Genomic DNA, 26,546 nt, shown 5'->3' with positions numbered 1-26,546 from the left:
GCCAAAGAGGTAATACAAAATGAAGCCCTAACGCTCGCTCCGCTTACCTTCTTCCGACTGGCTCGAGGCGCGCTGGCTCGCGGCCTCCCGCTCCCTCTCCCGCCGGACACTGCGCTGCTTCTCCTCCAGCCGCTGCTTTTCGCCGTTGGCCTCGTCCCAGCGACCGTCCTCCATCAGGCGCTGGTCGGGCCTGCGTCGGCTGTCGGTGGGCGCCACCCCCTCCTCGGGCTCGTTCAGGGTCAGAGCCAGGGCGGGAAGTAGTACATGGGACTCCGCTCCGTCGCTGCGGAGATAAGAAAATACGAGGAAGCGAGGTGAGCATGGACCACAAACACCTTTAGCGCATCATGGCTAGTTTCAGTAATAAGTTGTTAGAAAAAAACAGTTTGAGCAGATCTGTGGGCTTTTTTTGCAAGGTACAACTTTCATAACAAAGTCTTTAAATTGCAATCGTCATCATCATAGTACAGAGCCAGAATACTAAATCAATCACAATCACCTTTTACATCGTTGTAATAAAGCAGATTAATGACTTTCAGAGTGTTTTGAGTCACAGTCTCTAAAAACAGGAAGGCACTACCATATAAGGGCAATGATGTTGTTTCTGTACGAGCAAATCAGCAAATCTCTCCCACAACAAAAATGAAAATAAATAAAAACTGCTTTTTCCCCCCCCCCCATGGATATGTTGCCATTTATTAGTACCACCGGAAAGCTCAGTCACAGGTTCAGTTCTACCAAGTGGGTTGCGTTTATTTCTACTAAAGGAGCGTTTTACAGTGACCATAATAACCAGGATTACCTGAGCATCAAAACTTAACTTTACCTGGAATGAAGCCTTTAACTTTACAGATACTTGGGATATCTGCATTTGGATGTATCCAGTAGTGGGTTACATGAACACCAGCAGGGAAGATAGATTTTTCAGTAAGGAAAGACTTTTTTTCCCGCAGGATTATGAAAGTTTTCTTTTTGCATAAATCCTGAATTTCGCAGCTCGAGAGACGCACAACTTTCCTCAGACTTTCAGCAAACGGTCTATGCGCAATATGGAGGTGTGAGTTCTTCTCCACGCAGCATGGATTCCTATTTCAGCATGAATCTGGCTCATACTGGTCTCCAGAACATTGCTGGTTTGTGTTGGGACGGGATGCGCATGGCATTTTCATTACGAACAATATTACACTAAGTTATTTACTTAAAATAAGTACTTGGAGCGCTAGCACCTCGTGTGGGCATGATGAGACTGCACACTGGCCCGCCCCGCTTTAAAATATCTCAAATTCAATATAGGCAGAAGTGTACAGGTCACACCTACTGTTGGTATCTCGCAATGCTGCATAAACATAATAAAAATCAAAATAAAAGTAAAGCTATAAGTGGTCCAATGAAATCTGAGAGCGTAACTCCCTTCTTCAGGTTAATACATCTAAACTTACTGTTAAAATGATCGGATCAGTGTAGTCTTAGATGTAGTTTCTTTGCTATTTAATGTTAAGATTTAACGTAAAAAGATGCTAAATGGCAGCTTGATTGGTGTCATTTTTTAAAAGGAGCTGAAATGAGTGCTTAAAACAGAAGTGTAGGTAGTTCACACCTTTACCTTGAGGATGTATGAAAAGCTCGTGCTGTGCCACATAACTATGAGATAAGATAATTGTCAATATAAACAAATGTGTAGGTGGCCGAATTTGTTAATGTAAGTAAATAAACGTGAATAAATGTAAGATTTGAATTTGTTCCTTGTCAACTCATACATGCGACATCAGATGTTTGTGAGAATACAAGGTTAGAAGTTACGAATGCAAGTTGCAAAGTTACAACTACGCAAACGTTTTTGTTGTCATCTCACCCCATACATAACCAACTCAACAGAAGAACCGGCTCCAATAACCAGCAGCTCGATTAAACTGAAGTTACATGAAGTACGTGTAGTTATGTGTAGCCTCTCTGCAACGGAAAACACTTACGGTAAAGGGTTTCTCTTCCACAACTCTCTGGCTTTGAGGGTTTGATAAACGGTCTTCTGTTTGCCCTCGGTGCCGTTCTCTCCTCCTCGACTGCTCTGCATGACTCTGGAGAACTCCATCTTCTCATCCCAGGTGCCCGACAGCACATAGTGGGCCTTTCCGTTCTTGTCCATCACCACTCCTGTCACCTATAAACATGAGACACAGGAACACAGCTAAAATAAAAAAAACCAAAGAAAGAAAACCAGGAGTGGGGACAAACAAATAAGTTTGTCAAGATGTATCTGTTTCTTTCTGACCTTTCTGGCAACGTCTCGGGAGAAATAGCTGTAAGGAGCAAACTTCAAGTGGCAGCGATCCCCTGTGGTGTGGTTCACTATATCGATTTCTCCAGACTGAGGGGAAACAGAAAGAGTTGGAGGAATTAAAACTGTTTATAATAAAGCAAAATAATCACCTGCTTCATAACATAAAAAGTTAATAACCAAATGTAGCTATTTATCAACCCAGCACCATCTATGTTCCTGCATATGTATAAAATGCTGGACACTCTTGGTAAAGTTGTATATAAAGTTCTTAAAGTAAATTAATCCTTTATAGGAGCAACATAATCTCATAAAGACTGGAGTACATTTATCCAGTGGGGAAATTGTCCCATCTTAAGAAAAAAAAAGTTTATTTTTTAACAAAAAGAACTGACATACATTCAAAAAACAGCTCTCTAAGAAGCTTTAATTAATTAACCATGACTTCCTGTTTCGCCATGGAGTGAATATGTCTTACACTGCGCTAAGGGGGAAACAACACAACATGCCATTTAAGCCGAAGCGGCTGGGTATTGATTTTCATTAGGCAGGAAATGGCTTTTGAAAATAGACACTTAAATCGGACAGCAGTTAAGACAGCAATATTTGAACTTCAAGAAGCAACTGGAGCTGTAATAAACAAGGCTGGATGAGAACTATGGGTTTTTCTTGCCACCAAGGTAAGGAGGATGCTAAGAGGATCCAAACAAACCTCGAGAACTACTGCAAACAGTGACTTTGGGTCACAAGTCTGCATAACAACCATGAGATGCAATCTACATGCGATCCATCAATGTTTGTTTCAGGGTATTACCAGGAAAAAGACTTCAATTAGACACACATACACGTTAACTCACGGAGCGCCTTATAGTCCAGTGCACCTTATGGTCTGAAAAATACCGTATCCGAATTAAAAAACATAAATCAGAAATAAGTATCAAGACCTGCAGTGTAAATTCACCCTAATCATCACATAACGTGAGTACGTATGTGGCTTTTTTGTTTTAATGGAGTAACATGACAAGATGCCATAGGAAAATAGGGCTTAGACTTTGTTGTCACTAGGGGTAGGTACCCAAACCCGGTATCAAAACGCTGACAGACAATCATCAGCTTCATCGGTCCCCTTAACGGTATTTTTTTAAGGTAGCACTTAATTTTTCAGGAAGACTCCAACTGAAACATTGTTTTGTTGATCTTCTCCACCTTAAGAAACACGCTAAGGGGACGGGTGAGAGGAGCTAACACTCTGCTCCCACATGGTCGCCTCACTTATGTTCATCAACGCTGTTACCAATTATTTAGCAACTTTTCAGACCCTCTAGTTTTATTCAAAAGTGACAAGCAATGGATCTTGTGATTTTTCTTTTGTGTTATTTGAGACTTTGGCAACAATTAAAACCACGGATCTCTTTAGCAAACCATCAGCTGTGAGCCCCTCCCTCTTTGAAAGCTCTGACCGGCGGTCAGCCAGTCAGCGTCGCCGTGCTGCTGCAGCAAACTCAGCTTGAAGTCTGTTTCCCCGATGAAAAAGAGTCACACATGAGCAAAGCTTCCACTAGATTACAAAGTGGGATGTAAATATACTATAAATATTTAACAGGTAATGGTATTTTTTCCCCTCTGAAACTGTTGTGCTTAAATGGATCCCTTAGGTTTGGTTTTGTTCCAAATATTTAAAATATAAACCAGTCAGTGATCATGATTTTTTTTACCCCTTTGTTAAATTAAAAAAGTGGTACAGATAAAATACCTGATCAATACGGAGTATCGTTAAGAGTAGATAGATAACTAAATAAGTAGGTCAGCACCCAGCAGAGGATTCCACTGATATTTTTGGTCACGTCAAAAAGATTCCACTGCTGTTCAACTTTTGGATGCATGCCTGGTTTAGCACACTTAAATTAAGGTAATGGCTTGTTGCCAGGCTTCTGCACAACTTTGTGACAAGGTGAGGAGGTACTTCAGCTAATCTGAGTTAGGTCTGTTGGAGCGGAAACGCTCCTTAAATTAAAAAAAAACTGTGGTTCTTAAGGACTGGAGTTGGAGACCCCTGATGTAAAAATCACACTGCTCTATGAGGACGACTCACTCACGTCGGGATGAAGGATGCTTGAAACTTTATTATTTAAACTCTTAACTTTATGTTCTATTTTTTTTTCTCTTCATAGTAGGTACATCTGGTATTCTGTTAGCTGTCACACCATCCAGTGGGTGCAGATCATCTGCCATTACCCTCTAACATAGAAAGGATTCCTGGATCAATGTGTGCTTCTGTGCTTTTGTGTCTCTGCTCTGTCTTCTCTAACCCCCAGTTGATCGAGGCAGATGACCGTTCACACTGATCCTGGTTCTGCTGGAGGTTTTTCCTCCCTGTTAAAGGGGAGTTTTCCTCTCCACTGTCGCTTCATGCTTGCTCAGTATGAGGGATTGCTGCAAAGCCATGGACAATGCAGACGACTGTCCACTGTGTCTCTGCTCTCTTTCATGAGGAGTGAATGCTGCTTATCAAGACTTGATGCAATCTGCTGGGCTTCCTTAGATTGGAAACTTTTTGACCAATCAAAAGTTATTTGATTGAATTTGACTTTGTAAAGTACCTTGTTGTGTTGTGTCAAATGTGTTGTGAATTGGCTTATATAAATAAAATTTAACTGAACTGAAAGTGAAGCCTTATTTGCTTCCTGATTACATCGGCAAATAACTATCACTTTGGAGCACTAATAAAGCAGTGAAATTTAATTCCTGAACACTAAGTTGATCCGTTTATATGAAAAAAATAAAAATTAAAACAAGACAGCGATCTCAGTACATTCTGGATAAATAAAAATATATGCACATACTCCCAAGATGTCACAAAACTGCATGTTACAGAAGCTCACATAAATTTCTCTCACTTTACTTTTTTACTTTTCTTTAATTCCAGCATACATGGCAAGATGTGAAATAAACTGTTAGAAGTGTGGCAAGATAATTCTTGCCAAAAAAATAAAAAATCCCAATTTGCCTAGTATTTAAGCATCTCTTGCCCACTGTTAAGTATAGAGAAAGATCTATCATGCTGTGGTAAAGTTTCTCTTCCAAAGGCCCCAGGATCCGTGTGAAAAAGCATTGTATGATAAAAATGTTTGAAATGCCAAACTGATGAGATGTCATACGAGATGTAAAGGGTAATACCCGCAGGGCGTCTGGATTAAATTCACCCTTATTAAATGCGGCTTTTAGTGTCATTAAATGTTGTCACCACCGTAGGAAAGATCTAAAAAGGCTTGGCAGTAAAAAGGTAGTTTTGGATACAAATATACTGATAGGGAGAGTTTCATAAATGAATGTTGAATGAATGTTGGCTGATGACTTGATGGAAAAACTGGGTCAGCGGCACAACTTCAGGTAAACGCTGCTAATATTTAATATTCAGGTTTCCCGAGCCGTTTCTTGTCCGGGGCAGCCGTCACCCTCACCTGATCGATCCAGAGCTTTCCGACAATGATGTTGTGCACTGTGGTGGTAACCTTCTTCCATGTGTAGTGATTGTTGCTCTTCTCAAAGATGGCGTGAATTGTGCCTGTGAGAAAAACAGCAACAGCCAAACAGAAAACTAAGTGTCCTAAAACAACAAACGATGACTAAACGATACCTTTGGGGAGAGAGAAAAAAAAAAAATAACACAGGTGTGTCCGAAACGTTTTCAAGCCATTGTCATCGGCCTACAAGAAACAGCTTGTCCGTTTGTTTGTGTAGCGCTTTTGTGTTTGATTTAACTCCACAGAAATGTAACGCCTGCATCACACCCCATCCAAAGCGCCGCACAAAAGTCCTGGCACACACTCGGCTCGTAAATCATCTCTCACCTAAGGGCATGATGGACAGGTATTTGCCCCTGAACTTGCTTGCAACAGTGATCTCCTGCCTCAGAGTCCAGCCGCGGTCGGAGATCACATGATGCGCCGCCGCGGGAGGGTGGTGACTCACCTGTCAGAGGAAAAAAAAACGAAATTCACCCGAGGAGAGAAATCCGCCGCGGGGCAATTCTTTGTGCCTGCTGGCTTTAAAGTACATTTAGTTCTTAAAAGAAATTCCTCCTAAGTGCGCAATGCCTACAACAACAGAGGGAGAAAAATAAATCCCAGCGTACAGTAACTCTAGAGCCGACATTAATCTGACCGCCAAAACACAAAGATTTAATCCTTAAGTCTTTGTCCACCTATAAAGAATAATTGTTGTTTACAATCCCAACATATAAAGTTTAATTGATTAGGTGTCTTCTAGCTCTTTAAAAGCCCTCGCTACTGTAAACAGCGATCCTCTCTGCTCCTCCCTCCTGATTTCCTGGAGTCTCACCTGCTCACACAGGGAGCGGTAGCCGCTCTCTCTCCGGCGGTCCAGCTCGAACGTCTCTCCCAGCAGGGGGTTGAAGGGCTTCCCCGTGCGGTACACCGTCGTGGAGTAGGCGGACACGCAGAAGGCCACCACGTAGCACATCTGCTCCAGGGAGCTGTGGCACTTGGCCGCCTTGTCCAGCAGCTCGTGATACTCCAGGTCCTCCGACAGCCGCTGCAGCATGGAGATGGGCTCGTTGAAGTTCACCTGGAAGGAAGGCGTTCGTGCACTTAGCGTCATTTTGGGTGGACTGATGGACAAACATGTAATGCAGTATAGATATGAGAAAAAACATGTTACATTTCCAACAGGAAAAGTAATAATTAGAAAGTTTGCATCTTGCAGAAACCTTTATATTATTTAGATTCACTAATCAGGGATAGTTTTCAAGCCTTTGCTTCTGTTTATTTTCAACTCAACTCAAACTTTATTTATAAAGCACATTTAAAACAACCGGGGTTGACCAAAGTGCTGTACAGAAATCACAGTTGCAGAGTATAAGATAAAAACTGAATGCTAAAATACATAAACTCAATGCAAAAAGAAAAATTGAATGCAGAAAAAATATAATAATAGGATAAATGTTTCAACTTAAATAAAATAAATGTTAAAATAAAATATAATTTTGCCAAATGTCCACCTAGACTTGATTAAAAGCCAGGGAAAAGAAATGTGTTTTTAGAGAGGATTTAAAAACCTCCAAGGAGCCTGACGATCGAATATGCCAAGGCAAGTTATTCCACAGTCTCGGTGCTGCTGCCATAAAGGCGCGCTCACCTTTGGTTTTAAGTCCGGTTTTAGGCATGGCCAGTAGCAACTGATTAGAGGATCTCAGTGTTCTGGCCGGGACATGGATTTTGAGAAGCTCAGTCAAATACTGGGGGGCTACACCATTAAGAGCTTTAAAAACAAACAATAAAAATTTAAAATCTATTCTAAAAACAACCGGAACGGGTGATATGTGGTCACGTTTACGTGTGCCAGTAAGGAGACGGGCAGCTGCATTTTGTACCAACTGCAGACGGTGTAAAAGTGAGTGGTCCAAGCCAGCATATAATGAATTAATGAATTAATCTAATCTTGTATTAATAAAAGCATGGATTACCGTCTCCAGATCTCTGCGTGGCAGATACCCTTTCACTTTTGATAAAATTCTTAACTGGTAAAAACTGTTTTTTACGACCAAACTAACCTGGCGATTGAATTTCAACCTGTCATCAAATATTACACCAAGATTTTTACTGATTATCGAATGTTAGGTGTAAGAGGGCCCAAGGAGCCAGGAGGAAAAACTGCTGGACTACAACCAAACATAATAATTTCTGTCTTATTTTCATTCAGATTCAGAAAGTTTGAGGTCATCCAAGATTTTACATCGTTTAAGCAATCAGAAAATGACTGTACAGGGCTGTTGGATTTTGATGCTAAAGGAAAGTAGATCTGGACATCATCAGCATAACAATGAAAAGAAAGATTATGGTTCCTGAAAATTGATCCTAATGGTAACATACAGGACTGTCTCAGAAAATTAGAATATTGTGATACAGTTCTTTATTTTCTGTAATGCAATTAAAAAAACATGAAATGTCATACATTCTGGATTCATTACAAATCAACTGAAATATTGCATGCCTTTTATTGTTTTAATATCGCTGATTATGGCGTACAGCTGAAGAAAACTCAAAAATCCTATCTCAAAATATTAGAATATTTCCTCAGACCAAGTAAAAAAAAAAAAATTATAACAGCAAAACAAAATCAAACATTTGAAAATGTCCATTAATGCACTCAGTACTTGGTTGGGAATCCTTTTGCACAGATTACTGCATCAATGCGGCGTGGCATGGAGGCAATCAGCCTGTGGCATTGCTGAGGTGTTATGGATGCCCAGGATGCTTCAATAGCGGCCTTTAGCTCATTTGCATTGTTGGCTCTGGTGTCTTTCAGCTTCTTCTTCACAATACCCCACAAATTCTCTATGGGGTTCAGGTCAGGGGAATTGGCAGGCCAATCAAGGACAGTAATGCCATGGTCAGTACACCAGTTACTGTGAGAATCTTATGTCGTCTCTTAACCACTACCATACTTGTGATTTAGTTTACTGAACCAAGCTGAGTGTTTTTCAAGGCTCAGGAAACCCTGCAGTGTTTCGAGTTAATTAGACGATTCAAGTGATTAGTTGAATAGCCTACTAGTATACTTTTTCACGATATTCTAATATTTTGAGATAGGATATTTGGGTTTCTTAAGCTGTAAGCCCATAATCAGCGATATTAAAACAATAAAAGGCTTGCAATATTTCAGTTGATTTGTAATGAATCCAGAATGTATGACATTTCATGTTTTTTAATTGCATTACAGAAAATAAAGAACTTTATCACAATATTAAAATTTTCTGTGACAGTCCTGTATATAGAAGAAAAAGAATAGGTCCAAGAATGGAGCCTTGGGGAACCCCAGAACTCAAAGGAGCTGAAGATGAGGTGAATTCACCTAGCTGCACTGAAAAGCTCCGATCAGTCATTTAAGACTGGAACCATGAGAGAGCAGATCCTGTAATGCCCACCCACTGCTCAAGTCGCGTTAAGAGGATCCCATGGTCCACAGTGTCAAAGGCAGCTGTTAGATCAAGCACTAGCATAGCAGGATTTCCTGAGTCAACAGTCAGCATTAAATCATAAAAACTCTCAACAGTGCTGTCTCGATTTTTGCTAAGAGCAAATAAAAGCCTAACAAAAAAAATAATTCAGCTTCAGAGAAAAGCACAATAAAAAGTGGATAATTAAGGTGAAGACTTCGGACTTCAAAGTTCTCCAGGAGACAAAGGAGGCTGAGGCACAAGAGATCGTCGCTGAAGAGGCTGAATGCTCAAAGTGCTGCGTTTAAACTGCATTGTGAGGCAAAGCCCTGTGACCAGTTATGGGAAGATTCCCACTGACAAGATAAATGGGTTTCACATTTTGAATTGAATTGCTGAAATAAAGTTTTGAGGATAACATGAACACTGACCCTGATTTACTGAGAGGTCCAGTTTTACAAGCTGTAGCGACAGAAATGTTCCCCGGTATAAGTACTGCAACACCGACCCTTTAACCTCTTTTTAAGAATATCAAAGCCCAATTTTGTGTTTAGTCTGCCGTGCCATTTTGTACCTGAAAAGTGATAATGCCCATTAAATCAACAACAGCCTTTATAACTCACATTTTATCTGTATTTCCATGTTACCTTGTTTGTTTTCTCACCAACCATGGAGCCAACGGCAAACAAAGAGCAGTAAAAACAGAGATTTGACATTTATTAACCTATTACCTCTCCTGTACAAACCCAGAACACACCTAATGGGAACAGAGACAGCGACTGCAAGCCGCAACAGGGAAAGATTTGCGTGCCATTTAAGGCCTAGAATACACTTTGACTTCCTTTGTGTGCTGAAAAAGCCGAGCTTAATAAACGATTTCGGGGCGGCTCTATTTCTATTCATCATCAGCGACTCATGAGGAACGTTGCTGCGCCGGTTTTGCAGATATGAGAAGGATATGTCTATTATTATGCAGGAATTCAGCAAGTAAGCCATTGCTATGAGGCCAAGAGGCCCTGAGGCGAATTTTGATCTTGAAGGTCAGGTTGGTTGAAGTGTTTTGTTTTATTGCTGTAACAATACAAGCGACAAAACAACAAGGTCATACGGCCTCAGGGCTAATGGTGTCATGTTTACAACTTTAATCGAGCTAAAGGTTATGTTCTAGGTTAATTGATTTAAATGTGTATTTAAGTCGATTCAGGTCTGTTATGTTTCTTGGCTAATGTAACGGCAAAAAAAAAAAACTGAAGTAAGACACAAGAACATATTTAAACAAAGAGAATTTAAGAAACAAAAAAATTAAGACTTAATCAACAAGTTGAATTATGAAAATTAAATGAAACTTTAACAGAAGGTTTGGCAAAATAATTGTTAGCTGCAGCCCTGGTTATACTGCCAGCCGTTTTGCCATATATATATATATAAAGTTCAGTGTTTATTTATTAAAGTACGTTGATGTACTAAGAGTCTCTCTGAGGATTACTAAAAAAAATAAAAATAAAAAAAATAATAGATTAGTCAATTACTAAAATAATCCATAACTGCAGCCCTTTTATGAATAAACGGGCTGCAGTCCTTTTATGAATAAAAAAGGCAAATGTAAATTATGACAACTTTTGCTTTAGAAAAAAAAAAAAGAATAATAAATGTCTAATATTGACGTACAACTACATTGATCTACACTTTTTCAGTCACTTTGGGTTAATGCTAGATGACTGGATTGTTTTTCCTTCTTTTTTTGGCAAAGAGCAAAATAAGAGGCAATAAATGAAAATGAAATGCGGTTTAATGACTTCATAATGTCTGGTCGTTAAATGATGTATCACTAAGAAGTATAAATCTCTGACTTGACATCCTTCAAGAGGAGGAAATCCAAACGAGGGGTTTAATTACACGTTTCTCAGGCATATGATGAAATGTAGACGACTTCCTCCTTTCTATCGATACCACACAAAAACAAAACAAAAAAAAACAACTAACACTAACAGGTTGTTTCCTTTTGACATTCCTTGCTAAGAAACTGATGCAATAGAGTTTCAACTCCTTGGTTTTTCCAATGAACAGCTGATTCTCTGGGTTCACGCGAGTGTGTTTCACCTGCAGGTACTCACAGGCATTGGGATCTTGGACAGATCCTTGCCGATGCAGTTTTTCATGATACTCCAGAGGTTCAGCGAGTAATTGGGCTTGTCTGGGATGCGCGTTCGCCTCTTTTTCAGCGGCACCAGCTCCTGAGACGGCGAATCCGGGTTCATCGCCAGAGGTTCCTCGTTGAGCTGAAAGCAGGAAACTTTAGTCAACAAACGCACCCAAATGTCTCGTATCCCACTTGATCCTTTGCGTTGGTATTGACAATACCGATCCAGGTGCTGCCAAAAATAAATAAATCACGACATGAAGGCAGAAGCGGGCTGAAACAGGACCTACCGATTGATCGTCTGCACACATGTCACTGTTCAAACAGCTCGCGTTACTGCTTGATCGTCTGAAAAAGATGAAAAATATACACAGATATTCTTACAGCGCTTCAGCAGTTTGACTAATCTGCTGCTTTAAGCTAAAAGAGAGAAGACAAACAGCTAAAAAAAGATCCTAAACCAGACATTTACCCTCATTTGTGGTACACCAGAGTTTAAATTTTCTACATTTTCTAGCACAGGGTTCCTAAAGGTTGAACATTGTTTTTTTAAAGATGCCAGAGGAAACTACTTCCTGGTTGGGTGGAGCAACCAGACCAACATGCTAATATTTAATATTCAGGTTTAAATATTGCATTTTTATCTCAATATCCCATATAATCAATTAGTAACTGTGGCGTATTTTATATTTTTTGCTTTGCTAATAAGTTCATTCTCTTTTGCGTTAGAACTTAACTTTAAATTTGCTTTTTATTCGTATAACTTAACTTAGAGTGTACCACTGTCACTCCCAAATGTCTCCATTGTGGGACGATAAAGGTGTTTCTATTTCATTCTTCACTGCACACCTTTGGTCAGCTGGCTGAAAGAAGGCTAAGGCACTTTTGATTGCAACAAGACAAATTTGGCCACAAAAAACATGCACCTTGTATCATTATTCTATCTATATCCATGACTGTGTTCTAACATTTTAGCAGCAACAAGAATAACTTTTGCTTTCCTATTAAATAAAAGCATTTAAATAATCTTAGACATTTTTGTCACAAATGTTTGGGTAACTAAAGTAAAAATGAGGTAGTTTAATTTTACTTAAAGGCTACCATATCATGAAATCTCATATTAACTCAAGCCTGTCCCCCAACACACATTAACAAGCAGGAAGAACACAAAGAAACCAATTCCTAAATGGAAAATGAGCTGAATAAATGTGTGAGGGCTTAAAGGGAGGACACTGACTTGTGGAACTGAGGGTCTGCAGGTACGGTTATAAACTCAGGGGCGTCCTCCATGGCGTCGAAGAACTCATTATCATCATCCTCGTCGCTCGCCTCACCTTTTCCTAGTCCAGCAGCACCTTTAAAAAAAAATAAAAAAAATATGACATAACTTTCACTCTTACTGAAAACAGTCCTGATTTAGCCTCTAAACAATACAGACATTGAATGAAAGCAGTGGCAACAGTTGTCACTAACTTTGTCGTTGGGATTAATTCAGATTTACTGCAAGACGGTTAAACAAAATCTGTGGCGCTGCTGGTGGTGATGCTTAAATTAAAAACCTAACGCAACGTGAACGTATACCCGTGCATGTGTTAGAAGGAAATAAAAAGCTCATGAAGGGATCGGTTGTTCAAGAAGCTCTGAGATGATCAGTCGGAGCGCCCCAACTTCACCTTTATTGTCCACGATAGCGTGAGCCTGCCCGGCTCCTCTGAACGCTCGCTCCAGGTGGTTGTGCTGTTTGGCCAGTTGCTCCAAGGCCTCCTCCAGCCGCACTTTCTGCTCTCGCTCGGTTTGCAAGGCTTTCTGCCACCGCTTGCTGTGGGTCTGCGCCAGGGACAGGAAGTCCCTGCAGGCCTGGAGCCAGCCAAAAAAAAAAAACAAAAAAACAGAAGATTTAATGCAACAAAAAAGATGTCTGTAAGAAAAACCAGCTTTGCATCTTGTTATTGTTGTGTCTTTTATGCTGCTTAAAAGCTGCCATTGCATATAATCATAGGCTGTAAACTCCATCTTGTAGGGTGATAAAAAAAAATACCTAAATGCATAATAGGCTCATATGGCTCACTTTCCCTCCCCGCCTCTGTCAACAACAGATAACAGACGGAGCAGGTGACACTTACATTAATCATGGCATTGGAGGTTATACGGAACAGCGTGGCTCTTTCCGTCACCTGGCGAATCTTATCCCCGGCCTCTCCGGTCAGCCGTAGACTGTCCAGTTCGGATAAAGACCTTAAAACACATACCATGCATCAAGAACTTTCTGCTAAAATGTTTTATTAAAAAGGTTTACGGCTCTGGAATGGCGTTCAGCCAGGAGCGAAACAGGAAAAACAGGCGAGACCGTATAGGGTGTGAGAGCGAGCGCCGATGAGCTGCGTTAGACTGACCTCTGCAGGGCAGAGCCGTGCTTGGAGATCAGGTCGTTGCAGGTGCTGAGATCCTCCACCTTACTGCCGAGGGTCCTGAGAGTGGACTGGACCTCTGAGTTCTGGGCCCCCCCGCCCTGGCCTCCGCCCCCCGACAGAGACGAGGGGAAGTCGTCGCCCGAGTCGTCTGTTCACACAGTTAGAGCGAGAAGGGAGAAAAATATATTAGCTGAAAATGAAAGAACGTAAACATGAAGTATGGAGGACCAAGTCTTCCATATTTAAAAATAAATACAGAAATAAATAAATGCTCAGTAAATAAATGTGCATACAATTATGTGCCACCAAAAATACAATGCACAAATAAATGTAGATAGAAAATAAAGACAAAATGTATATATCTCCTTTAATTAGCCACTTTATTTATTAATTAGTTATTTTTTTAAGTATTTATTTATGTGCATGTTATAATATTTTTGTCTGTTTTATTCTTTCTTTGTATTTTTTTTGCCCTATTTATTTCTCCGATGCTATTTATTTCTGCCTGTCCTTTTTACATTTCTGTTTGTTAGAAAATGGATGATGGATGAACTGGGCTATTTCTTTTTCCTTGCCATCAAGATCTTTGCCAACTGGCGCTCCTCCATAATGAAGAGGGTTCAAAGAGAAAGATTGCTGAATAAATCTAAAATTTTGAGCAAATATAATGATAAAAACATTTATGGATATCAAAAAAATAAACTTGCATTTCATTTGTGACCACCAGAGGGTGGTGTGAACTCTAAAAGACCTTTATGCTTTTATTAAAGCATAAATTGAACTTCGTTTGATGTGAAGGAGGCTGCTCAATCCTTCCTTAGACTTTTATTATATCTGTAAAGCGATGGGGCAAATCTAACACCATTTAAAGAAGATTGAATTACTTTAAACCTTTCTTACAGTTCCTTGCAAAAGATTTAAGATAAGATCAGCTTTATTGATCTCACAGTGGAGAAAACCACGTGTCACATCGGCTCAATAATCAAAAAGAAGGTGCCAAAAGGAGGAAAAGGTGCATGAGGTATATACAGTGTGTCCACATATATAGAGGGGATCAAAAGAGATAAAAAAAAATAAAAAGAAAAAATACGAAAAGAAATAAAGCAGAGATTTAGGATGACTTATGTACATATGTGCTGACGTTGTACCTTAAAGTGGTACCAGGTAAAGAGCAACAGTGAGGTAGTGAGATAAATAACAGCAGCAGTCACTTCTTTACAGGTTATTGCACAGTGTATTAAATAGAATTGCACATTACTTATTACAGTTATAGTGCAGCACTGTATAGTCTGATAGCAGCAGGGATGAATGACCTGCAGTAGCTCTCCTTTTTACAGACAGGATGTCTAAGTCTGTCACTAATGGAGCTGCTCAGCTCCTCTAATTTCCCAACCCGTGATCTTTTTCAAGTTAAGCCACAAACTTGAACGTATTCGACAGGACCAACACTAAATGGTGAATAACTGCATAATGCATGCAGCTAACTTTACTGATGCTCCGTAACATCCCCGTGCAATCACAACAAAGAAAAGCCAAATTATTTTCTGACACGCACCCAGAGCTGGACGGGGATTTTATTTTTATTTTTTTGGTAAACCGCGTGTCAGTGAAACATATAAAACGTTGAGTTCCTGGTCACTTACTTTTCCTCATTCTCACATCATGACGAAACTGTGACTGCCGCTCTGTCTAACTAACCTGACAAGAAGCACGCCAGAAATTATCTCAAAGTTCATGAAAACCCTTGGAAAAGGCCAGGAAAGTGCGTAAAAGCAGCGTTAGATGCACATAAAGCTTTATTAGTATGTAATCAGTTTGTGCAAATCCGACTAACACTTTTGGCATTTTAGCTGCATGCCCCACTTAAGGTGGTAGGACCCCCAAGGGTGGGATCGCTGCTCCTGTTCAAAGCACGCCCACGTGTCAGAATGGCCTAGTCAAAGCCCAGACCAAAGGCAGCTAAGAATCTGTGTGGAGACAGATGCTCTGCATCCAACTCGTCTGAGTTTGAGATATTTTGTAAAGAATGAACAAAGATAGTCTGTAGATTTGCAAATCTGCTGGAGAGCCATGCAGTTTTGACTGTTCAGAAACAATTATGTGCTGCTTGTATCATGTGACATCCTCATAAAAGTAGAGGTTATCCATCTATGTAGACATTTTCTCCAATAATGTAACATTACTTAAAAACAAACTGCATTGAATGTGAATCCTTTTAAAATCAGTAAACATCTCTGAGACTGTATTTTTATTTTGAACACATCAAGGCTTTTGTACAAATTGCACATATTTACCTTTTCAAATTCAAATGCAGCAGACATTTCAGTATAAAAGTGGCTTTGGTGCAGTTTTCATTTACACACGCTTTAGCTACTGTGAGGCGTTTGCTCGTACAATCATGCATATTGCACAGTTTTCTCACATCAGTCTGTAAACCGGCTAATCTTTTATTTAATTAATTTAAATATTGCATTTTTATCTCAATATCCCATATAATCAATTAGTAAATGTGCCATATTTTCTATTTTGTGCTTTGCTAATAAGTTCATTCTCTTTTGCGTTAGAACTTAACTTTAAATTAGCTTTTTATTCATATAACTTAACTTAGAGTGTACCACTGTCACTCCCAAATGTCTCCATTGTGGGACGATAAAGGTATTTCTATTTTTTTCTTCACTGCCCTGACTAAACTACAACCATTGGTCTACAACCATTATACTGGAGGAGACGCAGCAGAAGCGCAACATATATACCGCCAGTGCTTCTTCCAAAAATAAAACTACATTATTCTGTTAAAATAGCAGTTTTTTGTTTAAAGAAAATGATTTATAAGCTTCTCTCACGTTGAAATGCAACACACACACACTACAAAATTTAAATGAAAAACAAAATCTGTATGAAGGAGCGATAAAAACAGAAATTCCTGACAGAAAAGATTTAGCTCTGTAAAAATAAAATAAATGTTAGTACCGCAGTTTTTTGTTTAATTTTTTTTTTTTAAATATGTATAATTTTCTTTGTACTTCACAATTGTGTACCTCTTTGAGTTGGTCTTTCACATTAAAGATTCCAATAAAACATTTATTTTTGTGGAGAAGTTGTGTGAAACCACTGTAGGTCCATCTGAAGAAAAGAAAACCCAGAGCACCATTCTGTCACTACCATGTTTCATTACGCATATCATCTCCTGTTGATCGTTTTGTTTGCCAAAAACACCTTTTGTACTTTTTTCCCCAAACGCACAGATTCATCAGAGCCTCACATCTTGCCTCGGCATATTCTCTATCGCTACAAATTAGTAGAGACGTCTTGAGAAAACCGAAGCTTGTTGCATCCAGTACTTGTGCAAAATTAAAGTTTCAATCCGGCTGTCAGCCTAAGTTGAACTGTGCAGAACAGGAATCACATTAAAGATTGATTCTATGCCATAAAAACTGGGCTTCTTTACGCAGATGTGTGACATGAGAACACCAGGAGGCTCCAGCAGATTATGGGCTACATTTCTAATGCCATCTAATATCAAAAGTGCATCAAAATGTGCACCGAAGGGGCCAACGCGAACTGGAAAGTGAATATTAAAACTCACCCTGCTCGTAAGATGATAGGTGCCATCATTGTATATTTTGGACTTCATCTAGTAAACCCAATGTTTGCGGCAGAAGTGCCAGAGTCTAGTCCTACAGCCGTGTTTTTCATATTGGCGGCCACCAGGGGGCGCCAAGGGAGCTTCAGAAAATTTGAGGGAAAATTTAAAAACAAAATGCAAAAATAAAAAACAGAATGATTTTTTTATCATCTTAAATAATATTTAATTAGTTTTTAAATCATTTTTAGAAAATATGACTCAGTTTGAATATATCTCACTGAGCTGACAGAGTTTGAGGCTCTTCTCCTGCCTAACCAGAGGAAGGACTCTCCCACCTTGGCTCACAGGCACTGAAATGCATTCTCCCTTTAGCAACAACACACTCATGTGAATCTGGTTTTTCCACTTTAAAAAGGTACTCAAAACAAACACAGACCACGTTTACTGTTGGACGATGACTTGCATTTGGCACTGAGACATTAAGCCCATCCCTCCCGCTACACAGTAAAAAATAAATATAACGTTCTGATAACACACATCATCAACAGTGTGCTGAACATTTGTTATTAAGTGGGAAAATGTTAGTTAATAGTCTGATGCTAAACAAATGTAACAATTATTGGATAGTTAATACCAGTAAGAAAAACATTTGAAAAGTGGATTTTTCTTTACATATTTTGGTCTGTTGGTTTGGAAAAGGAGACCACAGCCAGAAGCTAACGCTGAAAAGTTTGGGAACGTTCCCAAACTTTTTGCCTCTGGCCCAAAAAAAATTCACTAATCAAGGGGTCATAAATATTCACTTTTTTATTTAAATTACAAAAACAATTTATTTTAAGTTTTATTGTTTTTTAATCACCTGCTCCAAAAACAACTAAAAACACAATGTTTTAATGAAACAAGCAAATTAGCCAATCTGTAAATCCATGTAGACGTGAAACATAAACAAGATTATTCCCAGGGGAACAAAAAAACACCTGATTATCTGTCTAGATTAGGTTTTTGTGTGTATTGTCATCAACAAGAACAAGATATGGGTGACTCTTGCTTAAATTTAATAAACGGATGCTTCTCTAACTCCTAACTCAACAACTGTTTGGACGGACCGTCCTCAGACTGTCAGGCTGCATCTTAACATCTCGTTCTGCACCCTGAGTCCGTCTTTAGAAACTCAGGACGAAGCGTCAGAGCTCTTCTCTCAAAGCACAAGCGTTACAAACGTTCAATCCTTCTTTAATCAGGTTAAGATACTAATTAACACACAGCACAAGATGAGCATGTCCAAAAGAGCACAAAGTTACCCAGATAACTAATCCCTCTAATCAGTCCGGTCCTTCAGTAATGTAGTTAGATGATTGTTTTGTTTTTTATGCTCGCATGGATTCCTTCAGTTTTTTTATAATCAGGAGAATATTATACTGTTTAGTTTTAACAGTGATGAGTTTCTAAATAATGATTCTATTAATTTGTGTATTTATTAGCTGTGATGTTATGGAAGAGGGCAACATTGCTGAAGAGTATAACTCCTCTGACCAAGGCAGACAAATAAAGAGACTTTGATGCTGAAGTCTGGTTTTCAGTGAAAGTCACTGAAAGCTTGTGGTTCCATTTACCATCAGATTAAAAGGGGGAAAAAAATAGATATGGTTGATAAAAGATGAAGACTTTGTTTTGTACCTTATATTGTCCATTTTAAGATTCTCCTTTGGATTGTTTTCCAGAGGCCTTGCATCAGGGAAAGGAAATAAATAAATAAAAATCACACTCTAGCATTTCCTTTTACAGCCCCCTGATTTAGCAAACCAAATGCATAACATTGAATTGTGGTCCAGGGCCGCATAAACTAACCCTGAGGGCTGGAATTGGCCCCCGGGCGCACTTCAGACACCACTTCTCTAGAGCCAATATCCTGCAGCTTTTAGATGCATCCCATCTCTGTCAGACCTGCATCTAATGGCCTAATGCCCTCCCCAGCAGGGCTGGTGCCGAGTCATTCATTTGATTCACGTGTTGCAGAAGGGATGCGTCTACCATATGTTTCGGACTATAAGGCGCACCTAAAATCCTTACATTTTTCTCAAAAATTCATGGTGTGCCATTATATATGATTTAAGTTGTGCTTACTGACCGATTCCATGTAGGGCTGGGCGATAGGACGATACATATCGTACGGACGATAGAAAAGTGTCTACAGTGCTAATTCTATTCTATCGTTTCTATCGTTTCTAACACCATTTTATCTCGTATTCAAGCAAATATTTCCCAATGTAGACTACGACAAACTTATTAGTGTAGTCACGTAGCCTACACACAGTTTATAAGTGATAAACAAGATTTATTTATTTTTAATTCACAAAGAAGCGCCGTCTTGTGGTTTTGCAACATGACGCTGCTTTACGGCTTTTGACTCACACGCGGGTTTGCGACATGCTTTACGTTACTTAACTCATGAGAGCTGAGAGATGGAGACGCAGGAGGCTGAAGTCTTAAACCCGTGGTCGCAACAAACAGAGACAGCTACGCCGGCAACCCAAGATGAAGCACTTTTGCCAAAAAGAGGGGGTACGTCTGTGGTTTGGTTACATTTTGGATTTAAGAAGTCCGACACGGAGCAGACAACGGTCATTTGCAAACTATGCTACAAGACTGTTCCCTCACCCGACGGCAACACGACAAACCTCTTCTATCACTTAAAGAAGAACCACGAAAAAGAATACATAAGGATCCAAAAAGTGCGAGGTAAAGCAAGTTGTGAAACAGCGGGGGGAAGTTGCAAAAATAAAAATCATAGCCAGCCGAAGATAACGGAGTCATTATCACGGTGCACTCCGTATGAGAAAACTTAAACAGTTTATAGGTATATTCAGCCTGGATTTATTTAATTTCGATAATCTATATTGCCGTTATGGTATGCAAACTTTGCACTACAAGGTTAAATATTTCAGAAACTTGTAACTAACGTTCGTTCAAAAATGTGTGCTTTTCTACTCCGAAACTTAAACTAAACATTAGTGCACTTTTATTTATTTATTTATTTATTTATTTATTTTGGTAATTTAATTTAAAAACCTGTAGGATTTTGAAAAAAAATGTGAAGGGTACTGTAGCGCTACCTCTACCTCATTTTATGTATTTATGTTACTGCACTACAATTTATTTTTGTAATTTGTGACAGTACTATAAATGTCACTTCAAAATAAAGTTGGAAAAAAATAAAAAATTATGTTTTGTCATATTTTTCAGAGATTTGCTGAAAACTTACTTAATAGGGGCATATTGCAATATATATCGTTATTGTGATATAAAATAGTCCATATCGTGATATATGATTTTTTCCATATCGCCCAGCTCTAATTCCATGTGGTGCAATGTGCTCAACAATCTGTTAAAATGTGTAAGTATGACCTTGTTAAGTAACAAAGCCGCTCCGCTCAATGGATATTCGGAGCATTACGGTACACTGTGTCACTCACAGACATATATACGTAGACGCGTCACTGGGCGCAGGTTCGCACGTCAACGTCATCGCCATATTGTATGTGGCAGAAAATAGTTGAGTTCTGTGAACGTGGATCAGAGAAGATGCCTCATGGAAATGTATTCTGGCTGATTTCACTACTTGTATCTGCCTTCTATAAACTAAGGCTGCACCATGTTGTAAAACTGGACACAATAAAGCTGCAGAGTGGTAACACTAGAAAAAAAGCTGTGCAAGACCATTCTATTTCAAGGCTTTTAGCTTGCATACAGTACAGAGTATTGTATTTAGACATAGATCTCTCTCTCTCTCTCTCTCTCTCTCTCTCTCTCTCTCTCTCTCTCTCTCTCTCTCTCTCTCTTTCTCTCTCTCTCTCTCTCTCTCTCTCTCTCTCTCTCTCTCTCTCTCTCTCTCTCTCTCTCTCTCTCTCTCTCTCTCTCTCTCTCTCTCTCTCTCTCTCTCTCTCTCTCTCTCTCTCTCTCTCTCTCTCTCGAATGAATGAAGGATCAATTTGTTAAATCTAAACATTGTGGTATTCATTATTCAATAAAACCGTGTCACATGTGAAACCTTAGGAACAGACTCTTTGGGAGCGTATTAAAGAGGTAAAAAGACCTAGGACGATAAAGTAAAATAAAGTTACAAAAAAAAAAACACAAAAGTGATAATGTTATTAGAAAAACATCATATAATGAGAATTAAGGGGGAACATTTCCAGAATAGTCACAGTTTGCAGAATTATTTCACTCCTGGAGTAATAGGGCCAGGTTAGATTATTTTAAATATTTTTATTCTTTACAAGAATAAATTCAGGAGAATGAAGCTAAAGGGATACGAAAATAAACTTGTAATATTGCAAAAATAAAAATATTACGAATACAAAGTATATTCAGAGATTAAAGTCCCTCTGATGCTGTTTAAGTGACTGAGTAACTGCAGATTTGCCACATTTAAGATGGCGGACGCTCTGACGCATCGCAGCATAGGCAGAACCCGCCCAACGACGCGTCTACTCTTATATTATGTCTATGGTGTCACTACCTGATCGGACCCCTGAGCTGTCTGGAAGACTGCCTAACTGTAATGTCTATACTAGAAGTGCATTAATGTATAGGCGTTAAGGTCCACGCGTACTCGAGGCAGACTCCGCGCATATCACACTATAAACTTCTCGGAGGCAAGAAGTCTTCACATCAAACTGTTTATATGTGACACCGAGCTTGATACGAACAGGCGGTCACAAGGACGCTCGTCGCAAGATGCCAACGGCTCTGTGTATCGGTGTGTGAATGTGTGGCGTCTGAGTGTGATTGGGTTAAAAGTGGCTCTAGTGTAAAACGGCAATATGAACTTCCTGCAGATTTTCTCCATTAATTCTCGTTTCACAGTGCCTTGCATAAGTATTTAAACCCTTTACATGCGTTAACATCTTGAAGCGTTACAGCAAACTTCAGCACAGCTTATTGAGATCAAATGTAATGAATTAAATGATGCATCGTTTCCTTTTTACTGCAAACAAAAATCTGAAAAGTGTGAATTGTAGCATTTATAATCAGCCCCATTAGTTAAAACCTTGCAGAACCACCTTTGGCATTTACAGTAGCAAATATTTTGGGGAACGTCTGAACAAACAAAGAAACCGAATTTCTACCTGTTCTTTACTAAGCAGCTCTCAGACTGGACGAAAGAGTCTGAAAGTCGATTTTTCAGCCTTGCCACTGATTTTGAACTGGATACATATGTTGACTTTGATCGGGTCGGTTTAAAACATGAATGTGAAATGTGTTACGCATTCCTGAGTCATATTAACTAATCCACTGATAGGGTCTTACTCTGTGGCTAACCGTACTGCTAAGGCTATTATTATTATTATTATTATTATTATAAAATACTGTTGTTTTTTATGCTGGTTGTATCATTATACCATGTTCACGCCTTATAGACCAGTCTGTAAAAACATTGTCTGACACTGAACTGCTCCCTGGGGAAGAAAACAGGCCGTGGACCTCAAATCTGAACCACGTCTTTGTAACCATGGCTGTCTTTAGGGTCACTGTCCTGCTGGAAGCTGAACATCCACCCAATCACACGTCTTTTCTGCCCTTTACCAGCTTTTCTTCCAGGTTTGTCCTGTTTTTAGCTCCAACTCTACAGCCATAAACTCTGGTCGAGTTCCCTGACCCTGATGAAGAAAATAATCCCTACAGCATGACGCTGCCACCGCCATGCTTCATCATGTGTTCATGGCATTTTGTTTGTAGGCCAGAACTTTGATTTTGGTCTCATCTGACCAGAACATCACCCTTCCGCACTTTTACAAGAAAAATCTGCGACTGAACTTTTATTTTGAAAAAAAAAAAAAAAAACACAGACCTGCTGGATACAAGTAGACCAAGTTCGGTTTTTGACCAAATAAAATTGCTTTTCTGGCCTCCAAACAAAACACCTAATGGACTCATTCAAACGTACCTGACTCAGCTTGCATGCGGGCCGCCTTGGCTTTGGCCAGCTCCAGGGCGGTGATCCAGCGCTGACGCTCCACCTCGGAGCTGGCCTTCAGGTGATACGTCTGCGCGCCGCCGTTGGAGATGACGAAGTTGCAGGCGTCGTCTACCGAGATGACTGCTGTGGCCAGGTTGATCGTGCCCCGACACGTGTGACCCATCTCGGCCTGGGTCCTGATAACCCAAAGACCCGAGGTTGACTTTTTGTTGGACGTTATTGCAGAAGTTAGACGCTCTTCAGACATACCTGTAGTACGACAGCAGGCCGTTGCTCAAGACGAACCACCTCCGCTGATAACCCTTGATGTAATTCGTCCACTTGAAGACCCATCCTTTGTACGTGTCGCCAGCAGGGGTGGGAGTAGGGCTCTTCGGTTCCGACATCACACCCCCCCAAAATCAGACTTCAGATTCGAGAAACCTTGAAGGTAAAGACGTCCAAAAAAAAGTGACAAATGTACATTAAACGGTTAAAAATGTTCAACAACGATGAATGACAACAAAGGAGATGGTGATTTGCTTTCTAGGAACGTCGCTCTTCCTCCAATAGATCTACACATTTTAAGAGCACTTCTGGGTTTCATTAGGAGCAAAAAAAAAAAAAAAAGGAAAAGAAAAACTGCTGACTAGGATTTTTTTTAGCAACAATAATCACAATTGTTTTCCTCTCGCAAATAAACGGGTAAAGGTTGTGCAGATGTGTGCATGTTTCACTTCTCCGTTTTGAGGACCAGTTCAACAACCCGTCCGTCCAAACTAAACCATTAAAGAGATTTTTTTTTTTTTTTTAAATCTGCTTTTCAAAATGCTGGCACTGGTCACTTCATCCCTTTGCCATTTTGTACTTTTGCTTCTTTCAATCATTAACAGATTTTTCTGGTGATGTTTTGCATTTCCTTTGACGATTTAAAAGTTTGTGGTTATGCAAAGATGTCTACGGACAGGATGCCCCTCAGAGTCATTTTCTCTTGATCAGACGTCATAATCACATATTTTTGTGTTTCAAATCCCGGACCAAAACAAAAAAAGGGAAAATAATGTCCAGTATAAACAGATAAGACTGTATGAACAACACATCACGTCTATAAATGTCCCAAAAAAAGTTCTCTTGCAAACGATTTGTGCTGAAATTGTTTTTAGGTGGGTTTTATTTTTAGATGCCGTCATCCCAAAACCAAAAGCATATCTGAAGCCAAGACAAGACAGCTGCGTAGATCTGGGATTTTTTCTTTGCTTTTTTTTTTACTTCTACTTTTAATTTACTAGGAACATATTGTAATTTATCCAGAAAACAGGAAAAAAAACATATTACTGTTACTTGTAGTTCTTCAAGAGAGATCAGAAACAGCTAAAAATCCTGATCGTTAAGGGAAGAGCGGAAATCGGCCACAAAATCGTTTATCTGGGCATCTCAAAACGTAGTTGAACAAACGACATTGGATCAAACATAAGAAAAGATCACTTATAAAACGATTTAAATGCAGTAGAAATCATAGAGAAATGCACCAATAAGCTACAGTGAAGCACATTAAGTGAGAAATTAAAGCAGGTATGGAAGCAATTGCAGCTTAAATTAGTAAAATATAGCAAACACAACAAATATTTGCTGATTTACTCTGTACAGCACAAACCTTCTCTTTGTGATTAAACAGAGGGAGACATTTTAATCATCCAGGTTCAGGGTTTATGAATAAACTTTCCTTATTTACCAAACACGCCATAGCCTTGTTATTGAGGGAAAACAACTAAACTATTGAAGCTCTTTAGTCTGACTTGCCAACTAAAATGTCTCAGACGCTCCTTATCTTTGCTTGTGAATAGTTCCTGGTTGCTCTGGTTGATCTTTGCGTGCAGAATCACGGGTCAAAGATCAGCCGATGAATCAATACACCTTCACGTTTGACAGGTTTGCTCACATAAAACACCTCAGAGCGTATTTAGCAAAAAAAAGCTAACTAATAAATTAAATAAAGCCTTACTCCGGTTTATTTCGATTTACAAACGGATAGGTTACGCACAGCAATTTGAGCTTTTTTTTTTTCTTTTTTTTGTTTACAAACTGAACATTGATTGTGATTTAAATGAGGGAAAAAAAATGACGAAGGTCCAGCACCACTGAGAGGCGAACAAATAAAATAAACCCACAATAACAACAGACTTTCGATTAAGTTTGTTCACACAGCGACGAGCGCCGACATGAAGGCGCTAGCCTGCCCTGTGACGGCAGATACAAACTTTAAAATCTGCGCCGACGTCCGCTCCACAGCTAACACGAGCTAAAGTCGGGAAACATAACCCGACACCTTTGATCGAAGTTCACCGGCTGACATTAAAACGATGCGGGCGAAACACACCGCTGGGTGCTCTTTTAGCTTAGAAACTAGCTAGCTCACAAATTCGCAGGCGGCGGAATGTTTACCTTGACGTGTCCAAAATGCCAGATGAAAAAAAAAAAAAAGAAATACAGACAGGCAGTGAAGTCACTGCTAACTCGGACACCCCATTCGCTGCCGGGCTAGCCGAGCTAACTCAGGCTAACTCCACACGGCTAAAGCTGGAAATAACTCGGAAGGACGGCGGCAGCGGCGTCACCGTGGATGGATGACGCCGTGAAGCGGTATCGCTGTCCCTCGGTAGCTTGTAATGTTCACCGCACTGCAGCGGACGGTGGTGATTATCTATAGCTAGCTGGCTACATCTAGCTAGCCTAAAACATTAGCTTGCAGGAAACACCCGGTGCAACTCGATTAAAGCCCGTGTGGAAACATTGCTACTTTTCACCCTCCTATTTTTTTAATCTATAGATTAACTAGATTAACTTGTTTGATATAGATATCAAACAAGTTAATTTCTGTTTTTCACCTATATTTTAAAGATAGGTTATTATCCTGTATCTTATATTAAAACCATATAGACGTGGTCCCGTTAAGCCTTGAGTTACTGTCCGACTTCTGTCAGCATTATATTTAAACTTTTTTCCTTTTTTTTCAATTTTTGTTTGACAATACTCCTTAAATTAAAAGGACTCTGGTTCAACAATCGTTCATAGATTTTATTAAAAAAAATAACTTTTGATCATAAGCTGTTCCCCGGGCAGGGACAACTAATCAGTATAGAGGTTTAATTCCATACAACAACCAAAAAAAGAAGAAAAACGAAAAAGAAAGTCTTGCAAATTACCAAAAAGTACAAAG

At 39.5% G+C, this 26,546-nt stretch overlaps 1 protein-coding gene across 2 annotated transcripts; it reads right to left on the bottom strand.

The window, feature by feature from the left end:
• Positions 1-26,105, bottom strand: LOC118565701 (oxysterol-binding protein 1-like). Of its 2 annotated transcripts, none has more exons than XM_036146446.1 (15): positions 25,772-26,105; positions 23,600-23,773; positions 23,318-23,526; positions 13,767-13,932; positions 13,497-13,608; positions 13,047-13,230; positions 12,611-12,728; positions 11,664-11,721; positions 11,348-11,512; positions 6,617-6,862; positions 6,127-6,247; positions 5,737-5,840; positions 2,270-2,365; positions 1,971-2,158; positions 1-283 (listed from the first exon to the last, which is right to left on the bottom strand). In XM_036146446.1, exons 2-15 carry the CDS (start codon positions 23,734-23,736, stop codon positions 28-30), a joined length of 2,160 nt encoding a protein of 719 aa, XP_036002339.1. In that variant the 5' UTR covers positions 23,737-23,773; positions 25,772-26,105; the 3' UTR covers positions 1-27. The 2 variants fall into 2 exon arrangements, with proteins under 2 accessions (XP_036002339.1, XP_036002340.1); XM_036146447.1 differs by lacking the exon at positions 25,772-26,105 and adding an exon at positions 25,588-25,763.
• Between the last annotated feature and the right edge of the window lie 441 nt (positions 26,106-26,546).

The sequence above is a fragment of the Fundulus heteroclitus genome, chromosome 14 (assembly GCF_011125445.2).
Source record: "Fundulus heteroclitus isolate FHET01 chromosome 14, MU-UCD_Fhet_4.1, whole genome shotgun sequence".
NCBI lineage: Eukaryota > Metazoa > Chordata > Actinopteri > Cyprinodontiformes > Fundulidae > Fundulus > Fundulus heteroclitus.
This window is presented reverse-complemented; position numbering and strand designations above follow the sequence as displayed.

Excerpts from the sequence above, each read along its gene's own strand:
- LOC118565701 (XM_036146446.1), bottom strand. The coding sequence starts at position 23,736 with ATGTCGGAACCGAAGAGCCCTACTCCCACCCCTGCTGGCGACACGTAC. Across the intron at positions 13,609-13,766 it reads CACGGCTCTGCCCTGCAGAG|GTCTTTATCCGAACTGGACA; the intron begins GTCAGTCTAACG and ends ATGTGTTTTAAG. Across the intron at positions 6,248-6,616 it reads ACCGCTCCCTGTGTGAGCAG|GTGAGTCACCACCCTCCCGC; the intron begins GTGAGACTCCAG and ends TTCCTCTGACAG.